The 12381-nt window shown below is 51.4% G+C and overlaps 1 protein-coding gene across 7 annotated transcripts in view; it reads left to right on the forward strand.

Annotated features, from left to right (window-relative positions):
- The window catches only part of Iqce (IQ motif containing E), a 55618-nt gene extending 52235 nt beyond the window's left edge, over positions 1-3383 (forward strand). For 6 of the 7 annotated variants that reach the window (XM_023713356.1, XM_023713358.1, XM_023713352.1 and 3 more), the window contains exon 22: positions 831-3383. In XM_023713356.1, coding sequence (XP_023569124.1) covers positions 831-958 — 128 coding nt within the window. In that variant the 3' untranslated portion in view covers positions 959-3383. The remainder of the gene's footprint in view (positions 1-830) is intronic. The other variant, XM_023713353.1, reaches the window with a different exon arrangement.
- The last annotated feature ends 8998 nt before the right edge of the window (positions 3384-12381 follow it).

Here is a 12381-nt window from a genome sequence, read left to right on the forward strand (position 1 = left end):
AATGAAAATAATCTTGAAAACATTTTTAATTTCTGAGGTTCCACTTTCATAATAATTTTCTTAAAAGTTACAGAGAAAAAGCTGATGCAGCTATCTCATCTGCTGTGTGGCCGAATTATAATTTCCTTCCCTGTTCAGAGCTCAGGTGGGGGAGCTGGGTTTGCTCAAAAGCTGTGGGGAAGCTGCTGTGCATTCACTGCCCTTCCTCAGGCTCTCACCAAGCCCAGTGGGGCCACTGGGGCTACTGCCCCCTTCGGGCTGGGGGCGGCACCTTACTCTGGTGTGAGGAAGGTAAGTTGGGTGTGTGAGTGCAGGCCTGTAATCCTAGCACTCAGAGGCTGAAGCAGGAAGATGGCAAATTTGAGCCTATCCTGTAGTACAACCCTATCTCAAAAAATAAGGGCTGGGATGTAGCTCAGGGCAAAAGCCCTAGGTTCAATCCCCAGAGCTTGGAAAAAAAAAAAAAAAAAAGAGAGAGAGAAAGAAAAGAAAAGAAGAAGAAAATAGTGGGCACAGGAGAAGCTTAGCATATTTGGTGCCTGGGAGCCACTGTGCCTGGTCCTGCCTCCTTGCCTTTCCTGGCACACAGCCTTGGAGCCCCACCTCTTGCCAGGCCTGGCCCTGACACCACGGCTGCTGGTCTTGTCTACACTAACGCCCACTGCAGACCCAAGTCCAGATTCCTTTCCCAGTTGTTTTGATTTCAGGAAATAGCCAAACTATTGTCAGCTGGGAGATCTGCGAGGGCTTTCTGGCAGGGTGCATAACACTAGCTTTGATGGCGTGTGTCCATGCTGCCAGCCCTGACCAACATCTCTGATTTATTTCAGCAGAGCCCTGTCTCCCAGAGCTGCATCCCACAGGGCCACAGTCTGTGGATGATGTCTACTCCGATGACTCTGATGACGTTGTCATCATGCCATCTCTGCCCATGAAGAAGAACCCCTCCCCATTCTAGCCCCCGATCATCGTCTGCATGTGATGATGGTCACCAGGGTGAAGGGACAAAGCTCAAGAGGACAAGACCAAAACTGGGACCCTCGTGTCTCTTGTGGGGGAAGAACTATCCCTCCTAAACACCTTGGCTTTGCTTTGTTGTCCCCTGAGGAATCCTGGTGACCTTATTTCACCCTCCTGGAGAGGCCACTCTCTTGCATCACTCTATCTCCAGCCCATGTGGTGGCTTTCAGGGACAACAAGCACATCTGGCACAACCCAGGGACACCCACAGAGCTCTACACCACATGCTCTTCCAGCGGTGTACCACTTGACCTTGACCCTTGAGGAGCTGTCTTTTTCAGGAGCCAGCAGGACACCACTTCTCCTTACTCTGTGACACCATAGCCATCCCAGGCCTGGCCTCACCCGCTGGCCTGGCAGAAGCACAGTGTCTCCACAACTGCCCTTCCTGAGAAGGGTGGGCTTGGTCACTGGAAGGGCAGACACTACAAGGCCTGGGCAGTGACCACAGAGCAGCAGCACACAGTTTCCTGGGCCAGGGCAGGTGTCATAGCCACTGGGGTCAACTTGATGGGGATGGGAGCTGGGCCAGGAAGCAAACCAAAGTCTCAGGGTGGGGCTGGGTTCCACTGTGGGGCTAGGGACAGCTCTGCCACACTTGATGTGCAGAGGCCCCCGTGGGGCATGCTGGCCCCTTCAGCAATGATGCCTTCAGGCTATGACTGTGGTGCTCCTCTGAGGACCCCACAGCTTTGAATTCTCCCTTGTTCAGGCATTAGATAAGCCTCACATGGGTCAGAATGAAAGGCTTTGGCTCAGACAGGGCTTCAAGGGTGTCCAGGTGGCCTCTGTAGAATCCCTGTAGGTGGCCAGCCTTAGCTTCAGCACGTGGAATGCAGTGCTTCTCCCCAGTATCAGCCTTTGTCTAAGGAGAGAGCTTATATTAGAAAGCTGCAGTGAGCCACAGGGCTCTGTTCCTTAAGGGACAGCTTAACCCCTCTGAAGCGCCTTGCCCCAGAGCACTGCTAAGCCTTTTCACCACATAGCCTTCTCTGTGTAGCTTGGAGTGGTGCAAGTTGGCCACAGGCTGCTGCCCCACTCTCTCGCCACCTTGCCCAATGTTGGGTAGAATAACTGTAGGTCCCTGGCTGCTTGATTTTCTATATTGGGTCTGGGCCACACATCAGTTTTCTGCTGTCCACTGAAGTGATTGGCTTCTGGCTGATGGGGGCCCTCTGTAGGCCCGCCTTCCTTTCACCCCTCATGTCTGTTCTCTGATCCACGCCATCCTTCAGAGCTTCAGGACCACCCACTGAAATGCAAGAGGGTGACACAGGTAGCCCGCTTGCACATTAGCCAGAGTGGGTCCTCGGTTTGGTGTCTCAGCTGCTAGCAAAAGACATTTCCGTGTTACAGTTTGCCCCTCAGAACTGTGGGATTGAGGGAGGATGGGGTGGGGGACATTCCTGCTTCAGGCCAGGCAAACAAGTCTGCTTCAGGAGAGGCTACAGGGAACAAAGCAGGGACCCCAGCTTCAGCAATATCTGCACATGAAGACCATCCTGTGCACAAGACCTTCAGGGGCCTGACCAATAGGCAGAGCTAAGGACAAGATCCATACTGTGCCCTGGACTTGAGTTTTCCAAGAAAATGCCCTCAAATTGTAAATATGTACATTGTTCTCCCTGCCTATTTTGGCAGGACATTGCTAATCTATTAAAAGCAAACATTCTGTCCTTAAGCTACCTCCATAAATGACAGTCCTGCAACAGTGTTTAGCTGATGTGCAGGGCGGGTCCCTCAGGGCCTTCTGCTGGGGCACATGTCTGGCTGCTTCCCACAAAGCAACAGGTGCCCAGGCCTGGGGCCCAGGGGTCTAGTGCATGTGGCCATGAGGCTGGAAATGCTTCAGCAGAAGGGGCCCAGGACGGCCTTCAACTTGATCTTCCATATAGGTGCGACTCAGTAAGATAGGCCCCTCTTCCTGGCTTGGTCTGGGAGATGCACCCCAACACCAGGCCTGGCCCACTGGGGCCATGGGTGATGCCAGACCAGGCCTGCTGGTGCTGTGGGTGGCCTTGGAAGGTAGCAAGGCAGGCATCCCCAGGGAGACCAGAAGGGGCAGGGACCTCAACTTCACAAGCTAAGTGGGAAAGCAGGCCCAGGTGCATGCAGCTCTGGTGGGCGTATTGAGTGTCGCGCGTTACTCTGCCCTTATTTCACGCAACACCTCCACATCACCTTGAATTTAAAGAACAGTTAAGAAAATTTCCCAAACTTGTAAGTAGTGCAACTTTGTTGTTTTTGTGGTACTGGGGGTTAAATGTAGGACCTGTACACTGAACTACATCTCTACCCCGTCTTTATTTTTTATATAAGACAGGGGCTCAGTTCTCCAGGTAGGGCCTGAACTTGTCATCCTCCTGCCCACCACACTTGCCTCATGTCAGGCCCTTTAAACAAGTACTAACAAAGCTGCGCTGCATGGCAGAAACCAGACCTGTAGTCCTCATAGTGGCAGCTTGGACCTCTAGGAGAGCTGGTGGCCAGCCACCTGTGTCCCGACCTGGAACTGTGCTGCCTGAAGGTCCTGACGAGTTCTCCATGCCCCAAGATGCTCAGGAGGTTGGCTGGCTCAGGACCCAGCTCCTGCAGCTCTCCAAGACAGGGAAGGAGCAGGATGGACTGTTAGGTCTCTTCTGAAGAGGCTAGGTGTTTGCAAAGATGCACCCAGGCAGGCCTGTGGCCCTCTGCAGCCCTTGGGCTACCAGATGCAGCTGAGGAGGAAGTGCAGGGAGGGGGCTGGACAGCCAGGCGAGCCTTGAAACAAACAAAAAAAAAACCAGAAGTGAGTGTGTGTGCGTGGGCCACAAACCCTATGTGGGGTGGTTTCCAGGAGAGCTCTGTAGCAAGTTCCTGCATAGGGCGTGATCCAAGAGGGCTTGAGTGGTGTCCACAGAGAAGAGGGGCCAAAGGAAACCACCAAAGCCACCATTCCCCCAGGCTCTGGGTGGATGACCTGAGCATAAGATTAGTGGGTAGAGCCAGCTAGGGCTAAATTCCCAGGGCCCGGTGCCTGGTGCTTGGACAAAATAGCTTGATATATTGGGGGCTTTTTGTGAGTTGGTTCAGCTGTGTTAGAGGGACTCTGGGTGAATGACCCTGTCTGCTTGTGCTGGCTGGGTTCTGTCTGATGAATGTCTATTTTTGTCTCCTGACAAGGGAAATGAGGACTGCTCACAATCCCTGGGATGAACTAAAACCTTCCCTTCACAAAGACCAGTAGCCTTATTAAAGACAGCCCAAGCAGCACAGATCTACCGAGATCAGAACAGCAGAGTTTTGCTTTACTTTAAGGCTATAAATATCTTCTATGGAAAGCACTATAACCTTTAAGATCTAAATAAAAATTCCATTATAACCTGTCTTAATTGCAAATTCCTCCTCGGATGTAGGAAGCTGTGTTCATTCTCATGTGGTTCAGAGAATCACAGAGGACCAGAGAGTTGATCCAAACCCTGCCGTGGGCCTGACTTGGCCATGTCTCAAGGCTCCCATTTCCCTAAGTTCCCAGGGGTCTCCTGGCAGAGCCAGCGCTGTACTGGCCACCTGTTGGGTGCAAACTAGGCCTGGCACAGGAATGTGAAACTCTCAAGATGGCTCAAGAGGCCAGGTATGGTGGTGCACACCTATACTCTTAGCACTCGGGGAGGCTGAGGCAGGAGGATTACGAGTTCCAGTCTAGCCTGGGCAACTAGTGACTTAGTAAGACCCTGTTTCAAAACTTTAAATGGGTGGACATGTAACTCTGTGAGGATCCTGGGTTCAATCCCTAACACTGGGGGCAGTGGGGAGGGGAGGTAGGGTGGGTTGTTCAGTTGGCTTTTGGCATTTTATATTTCCATCTTGCACTGAATTCACATTCATATTTTGAAGAAACAGAACTCTCATTTCTGTGCCACTTGTTCCCAGCCTTTGTAAAGGCCAAGTTGTCTTGCAGGTATTTGGATCATCTGTTAGTCTTTCGTTTCCATGACTGCCAGGTGTGCTCTTGGCTCTCTTCCCCTGACCAGTCTGGTATAGGAACCCCGTTCCTGGGGCCTCAAGCATCTTACTTCAGCCCTAGCATGCATGGAGGCTCTCTGCCACGTCATAACACTGCATCCCCTGAATTTCTATTCCTTAGATATGAGAGAGCACTTGAGCATCAAGCAACAGAAATGTGTGCACATGAGGGAGTTTTGCCAACTGCTGTTTAATTTTTGTTTCAGGAATAGGAATAATTAGGAATGAAACAGCAATGACGAGAGGAGAGATTGGGGGAAAAGGGGAAGGAAGTGGGGAGGGGAAGACGGGAAACAGGAGCTGGTATCTGGGTGCCCAGACCAGGTGCCCAGCGGCTGACCTCCCCAAGTCCTTACCTCCCACTGACCTTGGCTGGCTTAAAGCCGGATAGTGACTCCTACGTCAGCTATGAGGCCCCATCACCCATAGGCCCAATGCAAACGGATCAGGTGGGAACTTCTCACAGAGGAGCCAGCAGGGCCTGGAGGGGCTGTGAGAACAGATGCTTCACCCCAGCCACAAGCCCGCAGGTACCTCAGACAAGGGCTGTGATTCTCCTCGAGGGTCAGGCTGAGAAACACAACAAAGATGGCCTCTGGGAACTTCTCTGCTAGAGCTGCAGGAAAGAAATAGAGAGGTGAGGTCTACCCAGGGGGCTTGGGGCTGGGATCCAAGTAAAAGGTAAAGATATGAATGTCCCAACCCCTTCACACCGGAACCCTGCCCACACTCCCACTGGTGGAGGGGGGAGGGTCTAGTTTAGTCTGGTTGTAGCATGCCTTTTTTTCTTTTTGCTTCTGCTTTTCCGTCCTGGAAATTGAAACCAGGGCCTTCACACTGAGCCACATGCCCAGCTTTTTTTTTTTTTTTTTTTTTAATTTTGAGACTGGGTCTCAATAAACCATTATGTTGTCCAGATTAGGCTTGAACCTACAGTCCTGCCTCAGCCTCTCTCCAACTGCTTGTACCACCCATCTGGATGATAATGCTTTGAATACTGTGATATACTCCTAATTCCTGCCAAAACAGTGTTTTAAAATGACATTTTTCCAAGTGCTAAGGGACACAGAATAAAGAATGTGATGCCCCTGTGGTTCCTTTGGGCACTGCTGTTGGATTTGGAATCTGAGCAACAAGGATGGGAACTGGTTGGACTTTCTGCGTGGGCTCCAACTAATGGCCCTTGGCAAGCACCTTCAGCCCTGAGGGCGACCCTATTAGCGGGCACCTGCCAAGCAGCCTGGGCGAGGTTTCCATGGTGCCTTGCTTTTCCTGAATGAGGAGACAGGGTGCCCCTGAGCTACTTGCTAATTAAGCCCTGAACAGCCGGGATTCAAAGGAAGGGTCCCTGCGCCAAGGCTCTGGGGCCTCCTTCGTGGGCCCAGCCTGGGGGCTTTCTTCCTCCCAGGCCTTCCCTTCCCAGGCCCCACTTCCAAGGGATGAAAGCAGAGAGGCTGTGTGGGCGGGGAGGGGGCACAGCTCGCAGAAACCACACAAAAGGCTGCTCCGGGCTCCCAGCAGCCTCCCTGCTCTTGCCTCCCATCCCGCCTTCCTCCCTGCATGGCTTCTGCTCCAGGCCTCGCAGCTGCCCCTGGTTTTCTGCTGTTTTTCCCTCCTGATCATTTGCCTCTCTGCTTTTTGGATTTTCCTCCTACCCTTGGCACTTAGTCCCTTCCTGATCTATTAATGGGGTGTCCCCAGGTTCTGTCTCCAACACCCTAAACCATCCCTCTAAATATCTGCTGGAGGGCCAGCGAGATAGCTCAATGGACTAGGCGCCTGCCTAGGTAAGTGCAGGGACCTCAGTTCGATCCCCTGCACTACAAGCCACACTGGCCCCATCCCTGGGCGCACTGAGGCTGCCACCAAGAGAGGTGTGGTGGTGCACGCCTGTGATCCCAGGCCTAGGGAGGCTGAAAACAGGAGGATCACTACAAGACCGAGCTGCATAGTGAAACCCTGTACCAAATACATTTTAAAAAATATATATCTGTTGGACATCAGTGCATACATCTTTTTTTTTTTTTTTTTTTTTTTTTTTTGCGGAACCGGGGATTGAACTCAGGCCCTTGCACTTGCCAGGGAAGCGCTTATTCCACTGAGCCATCTCCCCAGCCCAGTGCATACATCTTTGCATACCATGTCCCGGCTCTAACTCTTTGCCCCATCCAGTGAATGGCATCACAAGCCACACAGTGGTCCCCACCAGAGCCCTGAGGGTCACCCGCTTTTCCCCACCTCCCCAGCCTTCCCACAGCTGCTGGATCTCACAGGGACTTTCTCCCCAATAGCTTTCAACTCTGCTGCTACAATGCACAGCACGGTGGGAGCCCTGACCAGCCCCACCCCAGTTCTAATGCTGAGTGTGGCAACCTTTGACGACTGCTGTCTGCCTGGTCCTCCCTCCTCCCAAGGCCAACACCTCCAGCCTCGTCCTACCTCGGTGGCGTCCTCCGGCTCTAACTGCTTAGGCATACTCAACTGGCTCCTTCCCATTGGTCATTTTCTTTTCTAGAATAATACTTCTTTTTTTATATATTATTTTAAAAAGAAAACCACAGAGCCAGGTGCAGTGAAACATCCCTATAATTCCAGCACTTCTGGAGGCTGAGACAGGAAGACTGCATGATTTAGCCCAGGCTGGGGACCTTAGTAAGACTCTGCCTCACAACAAAAAATAAAAAGGGGGGCTGCCCAGACAGCTCAGCGGAGTAAAGAGCCTGCTTAGGCAGAACACAGCACCTGGGGTTCAATCCCTGGCATGCTGTGCTGGACCCACACCCAGGGCGCAATGAGATGGTGATTGAGACTGGGCGCATGGTGCGCACCTATAATCCCAGTGCCTGAGAGGCTGAAAACAGGAGAATCACAGGAGTCCCATCTATGTGGTGAGACCCTGTAAACCCTGTACTAAATACAAAATAAATAAATAATAAAAATAAAAAGGGCTGGGGATGTAGCTCATTGTGAAGGTCCTGGGTTCAATCCTCACCAAAAAGCAAACACAAACAAAAAAGGGGAAAGATCATCAGGCTCTCTTGGGGAGCCACTGTCTGGTTGAGGGAGGGGCTCTGGCCTCAGATCAGATGAAGAGAGACATTTTCCTACCTGACCTCAGGACAGAAAGTGCCTTCTTCAAGATCCCCAGGAGGTCAAGGTCAAGGTCCCTAGGAGCAGGGCCAGTAAGTTCTGTCCCCCTAGTCCAGAGCATCTCCAAACCTTCCTGCCTGTCTCCAGGAAGGAATCCTACCATGCTGTCCCCACAGGCGTCTCCTTGACTTCCCAGGGTCTCCGGACCAAGTCCAAAGTCCGCTAGGACCAGGAAGGCCCGGTCATCTCCCCAGGGTGCTGCTCCCTTGTGGGTTCCTGGATAAGCATCATCTAACTCTGATGACTGTCACAGACCCTGCCCTCCCCCTGGCACACAACCACCCAGAGACAGCCCATGTATCACTGTTTACAGGTAAGAAAACAGGCTTGCCCCAGGTTACCTCTCAGACTGTGGGCCCAGGGACCCCTTTCTCCTCACCATCCCAGTATCACTCCCTTTCTGCTTCTCCAGGGTCCCTGTGCATGAGATGCCTGGCCTTCACCGCAGAGGGGCAGTGGAACCTACTCCCCTCTGCTTCCCCACACCAGGCCTCCTCCTCTTCCACCCTCTTGGCCTGCATCCTGGTTGTCCTCATTCTGGGAGGCCTTGGGATTCCTGAGCTCTCTTCCATGGGGGCTGGAATGGGCACTTGGGGGCACGTGGTCAGCATTCACACAGTCGCTCATCAGCCCAGGAGCCACTGTTCTCTCCTGTGCTGGCTTCCCCCTTCTAAATGTAAATTTCCCTGTCACCCTGACCAGCAGCACCCCTGTGTTCCCACAGCTCCCTGGGCCCAGTCTGAACTCCCAAGCACAGTCTCAAGATTCCGTGTCCCACCTCTGTGTCCCTCCTGAGCCTGGTGCCTCACACAGCTGACCTACTGTGTCACCACTTCAGGGGCTCTTTTGCATCCCTCAGCTGTAGGAGCAGCCCACAGAGGCTGCCACAGCTTTTAAACTCAGGGCTCAGATAGTGTGCTCAAGAATTCCCCTCTACCTGAGTGAACAAGAGAAAGTGCAGCCCATGGGAAGCATATGCAATATAAAAACATGATAAACACAGTGGAGGATGTAAGATACACTGTTGAGGAATTGCAGATGAATAACTCAGAGTCAGAAAAGATGGAAAGGCAGAAGACGTCTTGGCACAAGGGTAGCTCTGTACTAAGGAACTTAGAACACGAACACAATGGCACAGAATTCAGAGTTTTAAAACCAGTTTAAACTCAACAGTCCAACAGTTCTTTCAAGTTCCCTTTTCTTCTACTAAATTCAAATGACACAATTTTTTTTCTTTTTTCTTTTTGTACCAGGAATCAAATTCATGACCTTGCTCTTGACAGGAAGGCATTTGTGCCACTGAGCTATCTTCCTGGCCCCTCTTCTACTAAATGCAAATAAAATGAAATATAATATTTTTAGTATACATGTTGCTGAAGCGAACACTGAAATGTAATATTTTATAACAGTACACGTCCGTCTCTATTTCCACTATAGTAAAATTATTTTTATGTAGTATTGATGTGCTTATCTTTCTTTTTTCCCTTCCCTCCTTTTCATCTATTTATCTGCCCATACTGGTCTATCCATCCATTCCTCCATTCACTTACCCATTCATCCATCTGCCCACCTACTCATCCTTCCATTCATCATCTACCCAGTGATCCCTCCATCCATCCCTCCATCCATCCACACAACCATCCACCCTTCTTCCATCTATTCAGATTGAATACAGAGAAGTGTCAGCAATGCTGTTCATCAGATAACCATAGTTATTTCTAGGTTGACAACAGGGACACATGCCGGTCATCCCAGCATTCAGAAAGTCGAAGGAGCATTGAAAATTCAGCAACAGCATGTGCTACGTAGTGAGTTCAAGAGCAGCCTGGATTACTTAGCAAAACCATGCCTCAGAAATCACCCCACACAAGGGAGCAGCAGACTGAGTGGCAGCTGAGTGCAGGGGCTGTGGTCCCTGTCTACACCAGGGGGCACTGCTCTAACTCCTTCTCATGGAGACCCAGGTCCTCTTCTGGCCACCACTGTTCACACCAAGCCTTGGTCACCTCCCTTGGGTAGCCGCCTTGGATTAGTGGTGGGCTCAAGGGAAATTCTAAGTGAGACACTGAGAGGGAGCCCTGGGGCTAGAGACCGTGTTCTGGTGACTCCGAGGCCCTGAAGATTTCCTGGTTCCCACAGGCATTCTGGAGAGGTGCGGCTGTTGGCCAGGTGACTCCAGGGAAACAAGAGACGCTCACGTCATCTATGGCCAGGACTATGTTTGGCTGACTTGTGGCCTCTCAGGGACCCAGCTGGCTGGCATCTCTCCCAGCCTGCAGAGCCACAGACCTGAATCCTCACAGCCAGATTGGAAGCCACGCTCCTCTGGCTTTTCTGTAGCTCAGGAGCAGTAGCCAGGTGTCAGTGGGGAGCGAGGCAGTGGGCAGGCTGTGTGGCCTGAGTGTCATCCAGCCACATCTCCACTGGTGCTAGGGGAAAACTGGCCTCCAGCTCTTTCCTCTCCCTGCCAATTCTCGTGAGCACTGTTTCCACAGCAAATGTGAACCTCGCTGGATGGGGTCCAAGCACAGGGAGTTCCATTGTTCAGGCTTCAGCCCCAGCATCTGGGGGCCTGGCCCAGTCTGGGCACATGCAGCTGGCCTGGCCTTTCTCCTAGTGGCTACAGGTCTTGGGACAGCCATTCAGGAGCCTCAGTCCATTCACTTCCTGGCTGGGGACAGCCCCTGGGAACTCCTGGCCTGGACTGTCCCTCCCTCTGCTCCTGATGCTTCTGCCAAATGTTTCCAACAGCTCAGCCCTGGCAGAGTTTCTCATTCCTGTGTTCCCCTCACTAGTCCTTACTTCACTGAAAGGAGGGAAGAAAGGAGGGGAAAAAGAGGAGGGGCTGCAGAATGAGCCCTGATTCCTTGACTAGCTGATGATTCTCCGGGCTTCCCAAACAATGGCATAAGCTAGGTATATTCATCAGATTCCTATCACTAGGACAAAATACCTAACACCCCTAGTTTAACAGAAGGGAGGTTTATTTCCTTTATGGTTTCAGTAGGGTTAGTCTCTGGTCAGCTGGCTCCAAGGCAGAAAGGATATGGTAGAAAGGAATAGAGGTAGAAAGTTGCTACGATGGAGGCCTTGAAGCAGAGAGACAGGAAAGAGCCGGAGACAAGAACAGTTTTCCACAGCATGCTCCAGTGCCCCACTCCAGCCACGTCCCACCTCCTAATGGCACATTCAGCTATAAACTCACCCCTGCGTGAATCCACTGAGTACAGCGCCCCCATGATCCAACCACCTTCTCAAAGCTCCACCTCTGAACATAAGAGGTTTGGGAAACCTTCAAGCTCCAAACAGTACTACTGGGCTTCATATAAAGAATGGGCTATAGTCTAGCCTCAAGCCCCTGCTGGAGCACAGGTGGGCAGAACAACCACTGCTCTGGCTGGTGAGTGCTGGCCAGAGCAGGGCAAGGTGGGCGAGGCTTGCCTTCCTGCCCTCCCCCCAGGGGCACTCTCTCTTGAGACCCTTGCCCTGCTGGAGCTCTGGCTGTCAGTTCCAGGGGCTTTACTGTCCGGCCCCTGCTTCTGGTCAGCATGGGCTGTGGGGCTACCAGCATAGACCATATGTTAGAGGCCTCTTTCTTTCTATCTTAGACACACTTTATGATCATATTATCATTCTTCAAAACACACCGTGACTATTAATCAACACCACCTCATTGTAAAGCTCACTGCTATGGGCAGTCCAGGTATTCCTCTCCTGGCATCACCATGATAGAGTACCACAAACAAGTACCTTTAAACAGTAGAAGTGTATTGTTTCACAGTTCTGGAAGCGAGATACCCAAGATCAAGGCAGGCTCTGGAATAGAGACCCTCTCAGACTTCTCCCCAACTTCTGACTCTAATCATCCTTATTCTGGAGACATATAACTCTGATCTCTGATCCTGTTATCAAGAGGACTCTTCTGAGTCTCTCTGTCTCCAAATCTCAGTGTCCAAATTTCTTTTTCTTATAGAGACATTGCTTTTCAAAAAAATGTTAATTTTGCTCTTGAGACAGGGTTTAAGTCATCCAATGGGGCTCAAACATGCGATCCTCTTTCTTCAGAGTGCTGTGATTACATCCAATTTGGGATTGGCACCAGCCTAATACAATGTGACCTTGTCTTAACTTGGGTACATCTATTTCCAAATAAGTCACAGGTATCAGGAATTAGAACTTGAACATCTCTTTTTGAAGGACAGACTT

The sequence above is a fragment of the Octodon degus genome, unplaced genomic scaffold (genome assembly GCF_000260255.1).
Source record: "Octodon degus isolate 3935 unplaced genomic scaffold, OctDeg1.0 scaffold00031, whole genome shotgun sequence".
In the NCBI taxonomy this organism is placed as follows: Eukaryota; Metazoa; Chordata; class Mammalia; order Rodentia; family Octodontidae; genus Octodon; species Octodon degus.